This window comes from Branchiostoma floridae, chromosome 8, assembly GCF_000003815.2.
Source record: "Branchiostoma floridae strain S238N-H82 chromosome 8, Bfl_VNyyK, whole genome shotgun sequence".
In the NCBI taxonomy this organism is placed as follows: domain Eukaryota; kingdom Metazoa; phylum Chordata; class Leptocardii; order Amphioxiformes; family Branchiostomatidae; genus Branchiostoma; species Branchiostoma floridae.
In genome coordinates this window covers 25,316,105-25,333,113 of record NC_049986.1, presented here as the reverse complement: position 1 = coordinate 25,333,113, position 17,009 = coordinate 25,316,105, and the positions used below count along the sequence as shown (strand labels likewise).

At 42.6% G+C, this 17,009-nt stretch overlaps 2 protein-coding genes across 2 annotated transcripts in view; one reads left to right on the top strand and one right to left on the bottom strand.

Moving 5' to 3' along the window:
* The window catches only part of LOC118421395, a 6,453-nt gene extending 2,315 nt beyond the window's left edge, over positions 1-4,138 (top strand). Inside the window, exons 3-6 of the mRNA XM_035828658.1 lie at positions 140-314; positions 1,259-1,447; positions 2,409-2,555; positions 3,351-4,138. Coding sequence (XP_035684551.1) covers positions 140-314; positions 1,259-1,447; positions 2,409-2,555; positions 3,351-3,532 — 693 coding nt within the window. The 3' untranslated portion in view covers positions 3,533-4,138. The remainder of the gene's footprint in view (positions 1-139; positions 315-1,258; positions 1,448-2,408; positions 2,556-3,350) is intronic.
* LOC118422047 (TBC1 domain family member 13-like) overlaps positions 3,919-17,009 on the bottom strand; it is a 25,877-nt gene continuing 12,786 nt past the window's right edge. Inside the window, exons 3-10 of the mRNA XM_035829552.1 lie at positions 16,608-16,772; positions 15,871-15,991; positions 10,248-10,314; positions 9,593-9,756; positions 9,053-9,131; positions 7,244-7,325; positions 6,414-6,471; positions 3,919-5,455 (exon numbers count right to left, since the gene is read on the bottom strand). Of these exons, the coding sequence (XP_035685445.1) occupies positions 5,393-5,455; positions 6,414-6,471; positions 7,244-7,325; positions 9,053-9,131; positions 9,593-9,756; positions 10,248-10,314; positions 15,871-15,991; positions 16,608-16,772 (799 nt within the window). The 3' untranslated portion in view covers positions 3,919-5,392. The remainder of the gene's footprint in view (positions 5,456-6,413; positions 6,472-7,243; positions 7,326-9,052; positions 9,132-9,592; positions 9,757-10,247; positions 10,315-15,870; positions 15,992-16,607; positions 16,773-17,009) is intronic.

Genomic DNA, 17,009 nt, shown 5'->3' with positions numbered 1-17,009 from the left:
TGGAGATTACGTATACTGGTGACTTCAAATCAACCATGTACCAGTTTGTGAAAGCTTCTATGGAATGTACCAGCAATGATTCAGACCTGTTATGGCTGACTTATAATGTTGATTAATTTCTTTGGTTGATTGATAAAAGGTATGGCAGGCAGCGATCGGCGTGCCCGACCCGCCCATCCCGCCGACTGCGTCCAGCTCGGAAGCCGCCCGGATCCTGGAGCAGACCATGAGTGCGCGTGACCGGGGGCCCGACCCGTACCCGCTCCGACTCATTCAGGTGGACGTCATGGTCAGGGACCCGCGGTCAGAGATAGGTGACGTCTTATCTTCCTTAGGTTGCTACTGTGAAATTTTTATCTTTTTATTTTATTTATCAACAAAAGAATGTACAGGACACAGAGATGATCATGATGTCCTCTATCAGATAGCAGCTCCCGCCCGAGATTTGGGGAAGACGCCTGTCAAGTTCCTTCGGCTTCATCTTCCTGCCTCGGCCTGAGCCTACATCATAACGGCGAGGTCACATTCGTGCTAGATCGTCTTACGATTTCGATGTCGAAAGATTTTCAAGGCCGCTGTGACAGAGCCAACCGCAGACAAGGGTACAAGACGATATTTTCAGTACCAAGACTTTTGCGCGACATCGGAACAGTTTTCCCAAGAACGCCCTCAGTTTGTGATTGTACGAGGTATGCGACCGCACCCTAGGGCGTCGTCGTACGATCGCTAACTTTGAGCATTTTGGAGGACAAAAATGTACGTCTTCTGCAAAATTCAACTGTCTTGGTACACAAAATGCTGTTTGTGATCCATGTCAGTGGTTGGTTCTGTCACGGCCTGCTTGAAAATCCTATGGCATAAATTCGTACGACGATCGCACGACCTATGTGAACCAAAAAAAGCATGACAAGTCTGATGACTCGATTCCAGTCCCTCGGATACGACGTTTAATGGAGGTCCCGTGTTTGAGGAGAGCCACAACTCGAGCACGTCAAAGAACCCACCACAATTATCGAAAAGAACAGTGGTCCTTCCCGGTGTGAGTGGTTCAACCCCACAGACCCATGGCCGTACCTGGGGCAATTACTGTCGTATTGAGGTCACATGAGTGGCGCCGAATGGCAGTTCGCTCCAGACACTTGCGATATAGCGCAGTCTATTGTAATCTCCTCGCAATTCAGCCCCTTGCTGCCAAGAGAGAGTAGTTGGCCCACCCGATAACCCAATAACAATAACAAATTATTATTTTTTCTATCAGGGTGGGTGTTCGGAACCTTCATGTACCACAAGGACGTGCCTGCCGCGGACCCCTGGCGGCGCCTGGTGCCCATGACGCTGCAGTGGGGGAACGATCCCGACCTCACGCCAGAGATGTACTACGAGCAGGGCCGCAGGCCGACCGAGACGTGGACCAACCCGAGCGTCAGGGAACTCAGGCTCCTACCAAGTACGTCTACCCCAGAGGTTTTGTAGAAAGTTGAAAGGCCTGATATCCGTTGCTGCCCTCGACGGAGGGTTTTGAACGGGTTTCTGACGGCTGTTGAGATCTGTTTGAAGTTGTGAGTTTAAAAAAGAATGTTTGACAAAGGCACGTCTTTTGTGGCCCTTTTGTGGGCGTTTGCGTAATTTTTTTTGGAGGGGGGTATGTTGAAAATTGCATAGTTATTATTACATGTCCCATCATTCCACAAAAAAAATACGAAAACGCCAGCAAAAAAAGTGCAGTATTTACAGGTTCATTGTATCAAGAAAATTCCGTTGGATCCTTTCGACAGCGAACTGCAACCCGTTCGAGTAGATAGCGCATAGCGGGGTGAGCCACACAGCCGGAATCAAACTCATAACCTCTCGTTCCAGAGCCGCTATTATAACCACCCAAGACAACGCACGCTACCTACAGTATGATGTCTCCGTAAATAGTTTCATCACGTTTGTAGATCAATCGAATAAAGTCTTCTTCGTTTCACAACCTTCTTTGAATTCTTCCGTAGACGTTTCGGCGACTATCTGTCGAGAACATTCCATGTCAAGTAATTACGTCACAATACAATAGTTTAAGTTCGGATTGCACTGACTCTGTCTAGTTCACATTTTATTTCATCTTGAAACAAATGGGTAGCCCCTACAACAGTGTATAGTTGATTTCCAAGGGGGCCCACAAACATACATGTAGATAACAGATACAGGACAAAACGTGGTAACAATCAGTCAAACTTTGAACACCCAGAGACAACATACAGTACAGAAAACATAAAACCGCACCGATAATGTTTTTTTGTTTGTTTCATTCTGTACTGATGAAGACGACAAATAGTCGCCGAAACGTCTACGGAAGAATTAAAAGACGGTTGTGAAACGAAAAAGACTTTGTTCGAGTATGAACTATGATGTTTGTTTGTGATTTTCAGAGGGCCGTCCCTACCTCGGTTACCTGGAGCGAGCCAATGGGATCGTGGACGGGTTCACGTCTGCCTGCGCCTCCTGCCACTCCACGGCCTCCGCTCCGGTGGACAGGGCGAGCCGGGACGGAGAATCCTCCGAGCAGACAGCACCAGGTACGCCAACAAGCAGCTCCTTCTTTTTTTCTTCTTAATGTTCAGGTGGCCACCATCATCTTGTTGATGTTTCTGCCACACTTAAAAGAGGTGCTGGTACAGGAGGATGTCTGTTGTAGTTTCAAGTAATGTTATGTCTTGGGGGTCTACTGTAAGTGTTAGTGTAGATTATCCCTGAAGGATTCCAAGGATGGGGCAGTCACCACCTCTGCAGGAAGCAGGTTCCACTCAGACACAGTTCGTGGAAAAAAGGACTTCTGTCTATACTGTGTTCTGCCTAGAGGAATATTGTAGTATATATATTCGCAGAAGGGGTGAGACTGTCTTGTCTGACGTCCGGGTTGGCTAAGTGCAGGTAGGTTCTTAGAGCTGATGGTCACCATTCCATGATGGAACTTGTAGAAGATACAGAGTCTTGCACGTTTACGCAGCTACGCAAGCAACTGGACATGGTTTTGGAAGTGGTCAGACGTTTCAGGCAACCACCCGTTGTCGTTCGTCAGTGACACTGGAGAAATTTCGTTGGAGAGAGTTTTTATATCCAGTGTGTGAATTGATATGCAAAAGAGATCTAGTTGGAGAACATGCTTATTTTACTATATTTTGATTATGAATCAGTATGCAAAAACTCTCCAACAAGATTTGTCCAGTGACACTAACGAAAGACACCGGATGGTTGTCTGAAACTTCTGACCGTTTCCAATATCATATCCAGTTGCTTAAGGATCCTTAAGTAACTGCTCTTTGGAGTATCTAATATTACCTGGATGTCTAATTTTCATGTCGTCCCCCCAGGCATGACCCCGGACACCATGCGCTGGTTCCGGAACGTGAAGTGCGGGGAGCCGTTCCAGGAAGGCGTGCTGTCGCTGGATTACTCCATGCAGCTCAACTCCGGGTTCGGCGGGTACAGGCAATGGCTGAGGAAGAACCCCGAGCCCAAGCCCGCCCTCTCACGACTGGATTGTTTCAAATAGTAACAATAACAATTATAGTACTACTACTACTACTACTACTACTACTACTACTGCAGCGGGTACAGGCAGTGGCTGAGGAGGAACCCCGAGCCCAAGCCCGCTCTCTCGCGACTGGCTTGTTTCAAATAGTAACAACAATAATAATAGTATTGTTATCATTATTGATCTTTATTGGCATGTATTCCTGCCCACATGGGATTATTATTGATGGGACTGACTACTGACCCCCCCCCCCCCCATCTAGGTTCATGACTGGAGTTGATTTCCTTATCCATACAGCCTCTTTTATCCAACGGGTGATGAAACATTTCCTTCACGTTTAAAAAAAAAACCTCAAGAGTCTCAGAACTGTCTTAAAGGAAAAACACCACACTTCAGACCACGTACAGTTTCCTTCATTTATTGTCATATCTCATGACCTTCATCATTTCCTGTACAGGTGAATAATATCGTAAAATATCCTCCATATAGAAAGATACAGTATACAGGTGTAACTAAATAGAGCAGAATCTCAAATAAAATTAAAATGAAAAGCAAGATCAGAAACAACATTAAGCTGAAGTTAAAATAAATCAATTCTACCTGTACAATTTCAAGACAAACTGGCCATTTTACACGCTAAAAATGGTTGATCTGAGCTGATTGCTAACTTTCCACATCTTATCAAAACTTGTTTCCTTCAGGATAATTTTCTTCAGTTTTCTACAAAAACATCAATGTATAAGAAACTCCTTAAATTACCAAGATTGTTGTTTGTAAATAAATCTGCCACATGTACAAGCTAGTTTGATACAGGCAGCACAGGCAAAAATCCCATTTAACTTTAATTTTCGCTTTCAATATGGTGATTAAAAACTTCCCTTTAAAATATTGCTTGCAGAATTTGTGCAGTGAAGGATTCCTACATAGTCTGAATAACTGATACAGCATAGAGATTATTGTAATCAGCAAATTCATAATGGAGGTATTACCAAATTAAGTCATTGAGAAAATAAGAAAATGTTACTTAAATTTATCTGATACAGTGCTTAATGTAACTTGATACAGGCATGCTTGGTCTACAGAAAGTGGCAAAATGTGGCAAATGTAGAATGTTACATAAACACTGAGAAACACTGGATACTTCTCGATGTAGTTTACAGGTATTTTGTTACAAAGAAAAGGGAAAAACCTCCAGTTTTTCGGCACTAACCAGGCCTGAGATTGTTTTTAAAAAGCCAATTTGTTGCTTATAGGATGAACAAGTAACACTGAACTGGAATAGCAAGAGCAAAAGACGTTCTTGACATAAAACTGGCTCTCAACAAGTCTACTCAGTGTCAATGGCAAAAGATAGTGGAAGTTACCTGAAACTTTCCAAAATCATATCCAGCTGCAAGAACAACTGCTATCTGACATTAAAATGAGGGGAAGGTCTGTACCTTAGTACAAACAGTTACAGAAAATATAGTCAGATGCCGGAGGCTGATATTGTATCATTAAATCTATCCACTTTATTCGGACCTAAAAAAACTTCCAAAATCCCACAGCTTCTGCTGTTCAGATAAAAGAATGATAAAAATGTTTGAAGATGATAAAACTTAAAAGGCAAACAGACGCAAACCAGGTTGGTAATCTGGGACATTGCTGGTGAACTGAAGATGACACGGTAAGGAGCCTCAATGACATGGGAAGGAGTCTTAAATGTAGAAGGTTTTACAGTGATAAAGATGGCAGAAACTTTCTGGTATAAGAAGCCATGTCTCAAAGACTGAAGGTCCAAGGAACATGTCTTAGAAAAGGGAGATATCAAGAGGGGCTAAGAAAGGGGCGTGTCTGCAGGGAACGTGTCTAAGACGTGTGTCTAAGATGCAGCATGTCTCAAGACGGACAGATCTCCACAGCTTTCCTCAAGACAACGTGGATGTCTCCATCTGGGTAGTTCTGGAGGTAAACAAACATCGTGTAAACAAACATTGTGTAAACAAACATTGTGTAAACAAACAAACAACACAACGTGGATGTCTCCATCTGGGTAGTTCTGTGGGTAAACAAACATCAAGTAAACAAACATCGTGTAAACAAACATCGTGTAAACAAATAACATGACGTAGATGTCTCCATCTGGGTAGTTTTGTAGGTAAACAAATGTTATGTAAACTTGATAGAGTTTTATTGCAAATTCTTGCACGAGGGCTAATTGCAAGTGACAAAAATGACAGTATACTAAGTGACTACTCTAGTCTAACTTAAACTAGTTAAAGATGTAACTTATTGGGTTCGACTTCTTTTTCTGTGACAGTGGAAGATGAAAGATCCCACTTTTTCTGTAATGTGTGGGTTTTGCGAAGTTAAAAGGAGAGTAGTTTTCTTTTTGTCTGTAAACGTAGAGGTATTAGGATAAAATTTGGTGGCTTCTTTTAAGAGCTCTTTTCTCTCTTGATCATAAAAGGGGCAGTTTGAGATAAACTATCAACTTCCATAAAATAACAAGACAGTACGGATCTCCTAGTCCTGTGGAGAACAAAGAGCCACACTCAGTCTGGTGATTGACAACCAGATAATCGATTGTAATCAATACATAATAATTGACAAATGAACAACTAATATCAAAACTTCACAGAAAATGGGTTATTATACATATAGTTAATGAATGAATGAATAAATGAATGAATTTAGTACACATGTATACCCACTGGGTTCAGTACAGGTCGCAACAAAATGATAGTAGACAGAAAGTACAGCTAGTCATTTTGCACTACTTCTACTAATACTACAACTACATCAACTCTGACTGACAGTATAGCAGTAGTAGTACACTGGCAGACTGGGAACTATAGGCATTTCACCTGTTCAATTTCTGTACCTTTGTTTGTTTGTTTGTTTACACCTGTCCTCTCACCTGTAGTGTCCTCATGGTGTCGGAGAAATCCCCTTCCAGAATCCGGCTACGGATGCAGCTGAAACAATGAATAAATATATAAATAAATAAGTAAACATATAAACACCCGGGTGGATTGAGGAATGCACAACAGGAACGCCTCGAATTTAACCCAAGCCACTTACCAATGAACATGTGTGATGTACAGTGGAGTTCATTTCTAAGCTTAAAGCTAACTGGCATCTTTCACACTGCAGTCATCCATGTCTTACTGACAGACGACTGCGCTAGTTAATGTGATGGCCATTCATCATGATGTATCACACTAGTTCCTAAGTACAGCGACTGTCATTACTGTTAAATTACTGTGGCAGTCAGCATCAATGCTACCTTAGAGTACAGAAGTTTGAGCATCAATGCAGCAACGATCACTGTTGCACTGGCTGGGGGCAGCTGGAGGAAGGAGTCCACTCTACTTCAGGGTTTAACAAGTTTTTGAAAATTCACTTGTCCTATCGGGCAAGTACATAAAAGATTTCCTTGCCCGAACTAACTTTTCACTTGCCCGCAATTAAAGTAACATTTAGCACAGTTAATATTTTCACTTCCAGCAATGGAATTCCTTTATCCTTGGCTCTATTTTTCTGTGTTGACCGATGCTTGAGCCTTGATGCCATGACTGTGATAAGCCACAAATATATAAAAATCTCCCTCAGGGAAAAATCTTACTTGCCCGATCGGACATGCACTTGCCCGATGGGCACTTTCACTTGCCCTGGACAATCGGGCTAGTGGACTTGTCCAACCCTGTACTTTACACTCAGCAATGCAGAATGCACATGGAGACTTACATGATCATGGCACAGCACACACAGTACAAAAAGTCGAACCTCCGCCGATCTGCGAACAGCGAGTCCCAGACTCGGATCACATCTGAAGAAATAGAAAAAAGAACATCTGAGCAGAATGACCTTTACAAAGCTGAGTTTTATCCATTGTAAGGCAACAGTTTCATATCAGATACAATATTTCTGTGCTGCTACTTTAGTCCAAAGTGGAGTATTGTTGACAAAAAATGCCTGCAGATCTGTGTCTATCTGTGTGTGTCTGACAGTGTGTGTGTGTATATGTGTGTGTGTGTGTATGTGTGTGTGTGTGTGTGTGTGTGTGATTGTGAGTGTGTGTATGACTGTGTGTCTGACAGTGTGTGTATGTGTGTATAACAGTGTGTGTGTGTGTATGTGTGTACAGTCAAACCTGTCTATAGCGGCCACTCAAGGGACTGGTCAAAATTGGCCACTATAGAGAGGTGGCCACTATAGAGAATATGCTAATTAATTGACCACAAGCAATAAGTTACACATGGTTTTAGTATCCACTGATCTTTATTCACATAATACAGTACTGTACATGTACTGCAATGATTTTTACAGTCTATATGTATTAAGAAAACAAAAGCTATAAAAAGTTTTAAATGCTCTACAGTTGATTTTGTCTAAAGAGACCGGTATCGTCATATTTCTTTGATCTTTTGTCTTGTATCCTTTGATACTTGGCGGTTCGTGTGTTCCCGCTCGTGTTCACACATCAGATTCGCCCATTCCCACAATTCCTTGCGCGACCGGCAACATCCGGTTTGTCATCCGTCACCCGGAAGCCATCGCTGGGACCAAAACAATGCTCGTACCCACCGCCGCGAAGAAGTCATGGGCTTTTTAATAGTATAGATCGTGGACGTAGTTCAATCAATCCACCGCAAACTGAACAAAATAAACTCTATGGACATCACTCATGTCATTTCGTTTTGTTTTGCGTTTGTCTCAATTTCTTAGAAAATCGTTAATTAATTGGATACAAATATGCGCACCACTACGTGTACTCACAAGTTAGTCTCGTTATTTTAGAATTATCTCTTAATAAATGTAAGAATAAAATCCACCATAGTCTGAAGTTCATATCATTTTGTCTTTGTAACAATGTATCTAGAAAGTTTTGTGATGTAAATTAACCTAAGCGATAGTGTATTAGAACGTAACTTTAACACAATTTACCTCCGTAATAGTGGTGTCGTCTGTTGACCTTATATGACCTCGTTTGTCGTTGGGTATGGGTAGCGCCAGTTTACGAAGTTTTGTTTTGAAACTAAATCAAAGAGGTTTTAAATCCGGCATAGGGTGACAATACGGCCGAACGCGTGCCGAAATATAGATCAGCTATCCGCATGGTCGTAATCGGCAGTGTTTTTGTACCTGCGGGACCGGAAATCGTGTGGCCGTGGCAGCGTTGGACAGGTGGCCGCTATTTAAAGCCTATTTCTTAATCATTACGAATCCAAGGGACCGACAAAAAGTGGCCACTATGGGCAGGTGGCCGTTATGCAAAGGTGGCCGCTAATACAGGTTTGACTGTATAACAGTGTGTGATTGTGAGTGTGTGTGTATTACTGTGTGTGTGTCTGACAGTGTGTATGTATGTGACAGTGGGTGTGTGTATGACTGTGTGTGTGACTGTGTGTGTGACTGTGTGTGTGATTGTGTGTGTATGTGTGTTTGTGTGTGTGTGTATGTGTGTGTTTGTGTGTGTGTGACTGTGTGTGCGTGTGTGTGTGTGGAAGGGTCACAAAGTAAAATGGGTAAGGGGTGAAGTCTGCCATCCCTTACCTGGCATTTTGAACTCCTGGGACAGCAGTAAGGTCAGCCATCTGAAGAGGTAAAACTGCGGCCTGACACCTCGGTCCTCCTGCACAAACAAACAAACAAACAAAAACAACATTAGCCATTTGAACAGGTAAAGCTGTGATACACGTGGCAATCCTTGACATGTAGAAATTGTACCATGTAGGAATTCTCCTGTCACAGGATCATATACCTCTGAATGACCCAATTCCGAACTTATGAAAAACCTGAAGCTGGCCATATCCACATCTTGTAATGTGTTTCTTCAGCAGAGTTAAGACATTATGTACGGAATTAAGAAGCTGCAGCTGCTCTAAGGTGCAAGAAGCTGTAAGAAGCAAGTAAGCAAGAGGTTCAAGATGCTGTAGCAGATTCAAGATGTCTGAGTTCCTTACTAGACATCTCCAGAGTTGCTGGTCGTGTTAAAATGTTCTGTACAGAATTAAGAAACTGTAGCAGCTTTAAGAAGTTGTAGCATGCAGGTTTAAGAAGCTGTAGCAGGTTTAAGACGTCTGTGTTCCTTACCAGACATCTCCAGAGTTGCTGGTCGTGCTTCTGAAGAAGAGTTAAGACGTTCTGCATGGAGGAGCCGATGCCCGAGGCCGAGTCGTCCAGCATCTTGATAAAGTTGTCCCTGATCTCAGACATCAGGTGGGTGAAACAGAAGAAGGTGTCGGCCTCCGCATGCTCTGAACAAACAAACAAACAAACAAACAAACAACATCAGGTTGGTGAAACAGAAGAAAGTGTCAGCCTCCGCGTGCTCTAAACAAACAAACAAACAAACAAACAACATCAGGTTAGTGAAACAGAAGAACGTGTTGGCCTCCGCATGTTCTAAACAAACAAACAAACAAACAAACAAACAAACATCAGGTTGGTGAAACAGAAGAACGTGTCGGCCTCCGCATGTTCTAAACAAACAAACAAACAAACAATGTTAGGCTAGATAGATAAAACATGGAAAGATGACAGAGAACACAGACGCTATGTATTTACCAGTAAAAGAATTATACCATACTCTGTGTCTCAAGTCATTTGTTCAACCTTCCTGATCGATTAGATTCAACATGGCCTAACTAACTAGCCATGATAGGTAACAAACCATCTTGATAAGTCGTACCTTGGGCGTTACAGTTTTTAACCTGAAGAAGAAACAAGCCATCTTGATAAGTCGTACCTTGCCACTCCTTGTTGGGATCTGAAGCAAAGACGTAGTACAGCGGCCCGATGATCTCGTTCATCCCCTGTAGGAAACAGCAAATCCTGAAGTTACAAAAATGGGCTAAACCTACAAAAATGGCTTGAAGCTACAAAACTGGGCTGAAGCTAAAAAAACTGACATGAAAACTACAAAACAAAGTCTCTATTAAAAAAGAAATAAGTTTTATTGCATCACTTATTTAATATAAGCTTGTTACTACTTCAACTGTGAAACTAACAAAAAACAAGCCTTGGCCTTCACATACCCCTGACTGGGGCCGAGTTTAGCACAAACAAACAAACAAACAAGCCTGACCTGCACGTATCCCTGCCCAGGGTTGAGTTTAGCGTACAGGAACAGAACTCTCTCCACGACCTCCCAGTGCGCCTCCTGTCCCTCAGGTAACAAACAAACAAACAAACAAACAAACAAACAAGCCTAACCTGCACGTATCCCTGCCCGGGGTTGAGTTTAGCGTACAGGAACAGAACTCTCTCCACCACCTCCCAGTGAGCCTCCTGTCCCTCAGGTAACAAACAAACAAACAAACAAACAACATCAGCCATCTGAAGAGGTAAAACTGCGGTCTGACACCTCAGTCCTCCTGCACAAACAAACAAACAAACAAACAAACAAACAACATCAGCCATTTGAACAGGTAAAGCTGTGATACACGTGGCAATCCTTGATGTGTAGAAATTGTACCATGTCGGAATTCTGCTGTTACAGGATCATATACCTCTGAATGACCCAAATCCAAACTTATGAAACCTGAAGCCATATCCACATCTTATAAATTTCTTCAGCAGAGTTAAGACATTATGTACGGAATTAAGAAGCTGCAGCTGCTCTAAGGTTCAAGAAGCTGTAAGAAGCAAGTAAGCAAGAGGTTCAAGACGCTGTAGCAGATTCAAGATGTCTGAGTTCCTTACTAGACATCTCCAGAGTTGCTGGTCGTGTTAAAATGTTCTGTACAGAATTAAGAAACTGTAGCAGCTTCAAGAAGCTGTAGCATGCAGGTTTAAGAAGCTGTATTCAGGTTTAAGACGTCTGACTTCCTTACCAGACATCTCCAGAGTTGCTGGTCGTGTTTCTTCAGAAGAGTTAAGACGTTCTGTATGGAATTAAGAAACTGTAGCAGGTTTAAGAAGCTGTAGCAGGTTTAAGAAGCTGTAGCAGGTTTTAGACGTCTGAGTTCCTTACCAGACATCTCCAGAGTTGCTGGTCGTGTTTCTTAAGAAGAGTTAAGACGTTCTGCATGGAGGAGCCGATACCCGAGGCCGAGTCGTCCAGCATCTTGATAAAGTTGTCCCTGATCTCAGACATCAGGTTGGTGAAACAGAAGAACGTTTCGGCCTCCGCATGCTCTAAACAAACAAACAAACAAACAAACAACATCAGGTTGGTGAAACAGAAGAACGTGTCGGCCTCCGCGTGCTCTAAACAAACAAACAAACATACAAACAAACAACATCAGGTTGGTGAAACAGAAGAACGTGTCGGCCTCCGCGTGCTCTAAACAAACAAACAAACAAACAAACATCAGGTTGGTGAAACAGAAGAACGTGTCGGCCTCCGCATGCTCTAAACAAACAAACAAACAAACAACAACATCAGGTTGATGAAACAGAAGAATGTGTCGGCCTCCGCGTGCTCTAAACAAACAAACAAACAAACAAACAACATCAGGTTGGTGAAACAGAAGAACGTGTCGGCCTCCGCGTGCTCTAAACAAACAAACAACAACATCAGGTTGATGAAACAGAAGAATGTGTCGGCCTCCGCATGCTCTAAACAAACAAACAAACAAACAACAACATCAGGTTGGTGAAACAGAAGAACGTGTCGGCCTCCGCATGCTCTGAACAAACAAACAAACAAACAAACAAACAAACAACATCAGGTTGGTGAAACAGAAGAACGTGTTGGCCTCCGCATGTTCTAAACAAACAAACAAACAAACAACAACATCAGGTTAGTGAAACAGAAGAACGTGTTGGCCTCCGCATGTTCTAAACAAACAAACAAACAAACATCAGGTTGGTGAAACAGAAGAAGGTGTCGGCCTCCGCATGTTCTAAACAAACAAACAAACAACAACATCAGGTTAGTGAAACAGAAGAACGTGTTGGCCTCCGCATGTTCTAAACAAACAAACAAACAAACAAACATCAGGTTGGTGAAACAGAAGAAGGTGTCGGCCTCCGCATGTTCTAAACAAACAGGAGATTGTACATGCTTCGTCGGCTCAAGCGTTTTGGTGTATCTCTCGCTGACCTTAAGTCGGTATAAATGTCGTATGTGAGACCCCACCTTGAGTACGCGGTACCTGTGTGGCACTCGTCAATATCCAAGGACCAGGCAGCAAAACTTGAGAAAATCCAAAAAAGAGCATGTAAAATCATTCTCGGAAATCACTAACACTGACTATGCTTCAGCACTTTCAACACTAGACCTCAGCACACTAGCTGACCGACGAATCAGTATATCTGCGCCACTTTCGCGGAGTCGTTACTACGGTCAGAGTTCCGGGACTGGCTCCCTCCATCCAGACAGCACGTGACTGGACGTTCCACTCGCAGCTCAGAGAAACTGGACATGCCACTATGCCGTACGGACAGATACAAGAACTCGCCTATACCATATCTTGTGAACTTACTGAACAAGTGACTACCCCCGAACTGAGCACTAATCCTAATGTATGATACACTGCATTGATAAGACACTTGATTGTATGTAACTATATTGTTGTACGACGACCCTTTGTTTCGTTATTTTTATATCCTCACGGAACGACGAGTTCCCTTCAATAGTATGGGTACAATTCTAAAATGGTGGTAATTCCTTTTAAGATTGTAAGATAACGAAGAGATTTTATCATGGCTGGTTTTAATGTACATAATTGTAAATGACGGCGCAATTCAGCTACTGCTGCGATGCCGTGCATCTGTAATAAAACTTGTCAAACTTGTCAAACAAACAAACATCAGGTTGGTGAAACAGAAGAAGGTGTCGGCCTCCGCATGCTCTAAACAAACAAACAAACAAACAACAACATCAGGTTGGTGAAACAGAAGAAGGTGTCGGCCTCTGCGTGCTCTAAACAAACAAACATACAAACAAACATCAGGATGGTGAAACAGAAGAAGGTGTTGGCCTCCGCATGCTCTAAACAAACAAACAACATCAGGTTGGATGGATAAAACATGGAAAGATGACAGAGAAGACAGATGCTATGTATTTACAAGTCAAAGCTTAAGATGTGAAAGAACAAAAATGGAAAATATATTGTTTGCAGTATAACATACTCTGTGTCTTGAGTTATTTGTTAACCTTCCTGATCGATTAGATTCACCATGGCCTAACTAACTAGCCATGATAAGTAACAAACCATCTTGATAAGCCGTACCTTGGGAGTTACAGTTTCTAACCTGAATAAGACTTGATAAGCCGTACCTTGGGAGTTACAGTTTCTAACCTGAATAAGACTTGATAAGCCATACCTTGGGAGTTACAGTTTCTAACCTGAATAAGACTTGATAAGCCATACCTTGGGAGTTACAGTTTCTAACCTGAATAAGACTTGATAAGTCGTACCTTGGGAGTTACAGTTTCTAACCTGAATAAGACTTGATAAGTCGTACCTTGGGAGTTACAGTTTCTAACCTGAATAAGACTTGATAAGTCGTACCTTGGGAGTTACAGTTTCTAACCTGAATAAGACTTGATAAGCCGTACCTTGGGAGTTACAGTTTCTAACCTGAATAAGACTTGATAAGCCGTACCTTGGGAGTTACAGTTTCTAACCTGAATAAGACTTGATAAGCCGTACCTTGGGAGTTACAGTTTCTAACCTGAATAAGACTTGATAAGCCGTACCTTGCGAGTTACAGTTTCTAACCTGAATAAGACACAATCCATCTTGATAAGTCGAACCTTGCGACTCACCGGTTCTAACCTGAATAAGACTTGACTAGCCATGCCTTGGCAGTGACCGGCTCATACCGGAGTAACACATGTATAAGCCGTACCTTGGGAGTTACAGTTTCTAACCTGAATAAGACTTGATAAGCCGTACCTTGGAAGTTACAGTTTCTAACCTGAATAAGACTTGATAAGCCGTACCTTGGGAGTTACAGTTTCTAACCTGAATAAGACGCGCTACGGCTTAGCCTGGGAGTTACAGTTTCTAACCTGAATAAGAAACAAACCATCTTGATAAGTCGTACCTTGGGAGTTACAGTTTCTAACCTGAATAAGACTTGATAAGTCGTACCTTGGGAGTCACAGTTTCTAACCTGAATAAGACTTGATAAGTCGTACCTTGGGAGTTACAGTTTCTAACCTGAATAAGAAACAAACCATCTTGATAAGTCGTACCTTGGGAGTTACAGTTTCTAACCTGACTAAGACTTGATAAGTCGTACCTTGGGAGTTACAGTTTCTAACCTGAATAAGACTTGATAAGCCGTACCTTGGGAGTTACAGTCTCTAACCTGAATAAGACTTGATAAGCCGTACCTTGGGAGTTACAGTTTCTAACCTGAATAAGAAACATCTTGATAAGCCGTACCTTGGGAGTTACAGTTTCTAACCTGAATAAGACTTGATAAGCCGTACCTTGGGAGTTACAGTTTCTAACCTGAATAAGACTTGATAAGCCGTACCTTGGGAGTTACAGTTTCTAACCTGAATAAGACTTGATAAGTCGTACATTGGGAGTTACAGTTTCTAACCTGAATAAGACTTGATAAGCCATACCTTGGGAGTTACAGTTTCTAACCTGAATAAGACTTGATAAGCCATACCTTGGGAGTTACAGTTTCTAACCTGAATAAGACTTGATAAGCCGTACCTTGGGAGTTACAGTTTCTAACCTGAATAAGACTTGATAAGTCGTACCTTTGGAGTTACAGTTTCTAACCTGAATAAGACTTGATAAGCCGTACCTTGGGAGTTACAGTTTCTAACCTGAATAAGACTTGATAAGCCGTACCTTGGGAGTTACAGTTTCTAACCTGAATAAGACTTGATAAGCCGTACCTTGGGAGTTACAGTTTCTAACCTGAATAAGACTTGATAAGCCGTACCTTGGGAGTTACAGTTTCTAACCTGAATAAGAAACAAACCATCTTGATAAGTCGTACCTTGCCACTCCTTGTTGGGATCCGAAGCAAAGACGTAGTACAGCGGCCCCTGCAGAAAACAGCAAATTATGAAGCTACAAAACTGGACTGAACCTACAAAATTGGACTGAACCTACAAAACTGGACTGAAGCTAAAATAACTGACATGAAAGCTACAAAACAAAGTCTCTAGTAAAAAAGAAATTAGTTTTATTGCATCACTTATTTAATATAAGCTTGTTACTACTTCAACTGTAAAACTAACAAAAAACAAGCCTAGGGCCTTTACATACTTCTGACTGGGGCTGAGTTTAGAACAAACAAATAAACAAACAAACAACCTGCACGTATCCCTGCCCGGGGTTGAGTTTAGCGTACAGGAACAGAACTCTCTCCACGACCTCCCAGTGAGCCTCCTGTCCCTCAGGTAACAAACAAACAAACAAACAAACAAACAAACAAACAAGCCTGACCTGCACGTATCCCTGCCCGGGGTTGAGTTTAGCGTACAGGAACAGAACTCTCTCCACGACCTCCCAGTGTGCCTCCTGTCCCTCAGGTAACGTCTCATATTCTCCCACTGCAACTTTCCGTCATGTGCTCTGGAACAAACATTCACGGTCATCACACCATTTGTTTTAGATTCAATTTTCTAAATGAAATCTCTATACAAATTTTACAATTTATTATTAAAAACAACAGTTGGACAGTACATATAAGTACATATTTACGTACAAATTCATGATAATTGATCAAACTTAGGTACAGGGACAGGTCCAGACCCATACCTAAACTCATGTACCTGTACCTGTACCTGAATCATGTACCTGTACCTGTACCTGTACCTGTACCTGTACCTGTACCTGTACCTGTACCTGAACCATGTACCTGTACCTGTACCTGTACCTGTACCTGTACCTGAACCATGTACCTGTACCTGTACCTGTACCTGTACCTGTACCTGAATCATGTACCTGTACCTGTACCTGTACCTGAATCATGTACCTGTACCTCTACGTAAATCAATGTACCTGTTCCTGCACATGTTCCTATAAATCTTGTTCAGGCACACAGGTCGGAGAACACGACTCATGTTTGACGGTAATGCCCAGTCGGTTCTTCCCGACGTTTGCTGCCTTCAGTATCATGTGCTCCACGTGTACCTGTGCCTGTACCTACACCTGTACCTGTAACTGTATGTGAAACTCACGTTTGTGACGGTAATGCCCAGCCGGTTCTTCCGATATTCACTGCCTTCAGTATTGTGTGCTCCACACGTTTCCGCAGCGTTTCAATCCCGCTGTCCGCGTTTACCAGCCGCTCGCACGGGTGGTCCGTCGCCTGCTGGAAAAATGAGATGTCCGGACACAACCGCCTGCAACACGGAACACAGCGTTGGGGGGTAAGTAAGGACCACAACCTCCTGGAACAGAGGGTGGGGGGGTAATTAAAGAAACAACCCCCTTCAACACAGGGGGGACTGGTTAATTTAAAACACAAACCTCTTGTACACGGAAAACAGGGTGGGCGGGTTACTTAAGGAATCAACCGTCTCTGCACCCTGACACCCCGGATGGGGGGATAATTAAGGTACAAAATCGCCTGTAAAAAA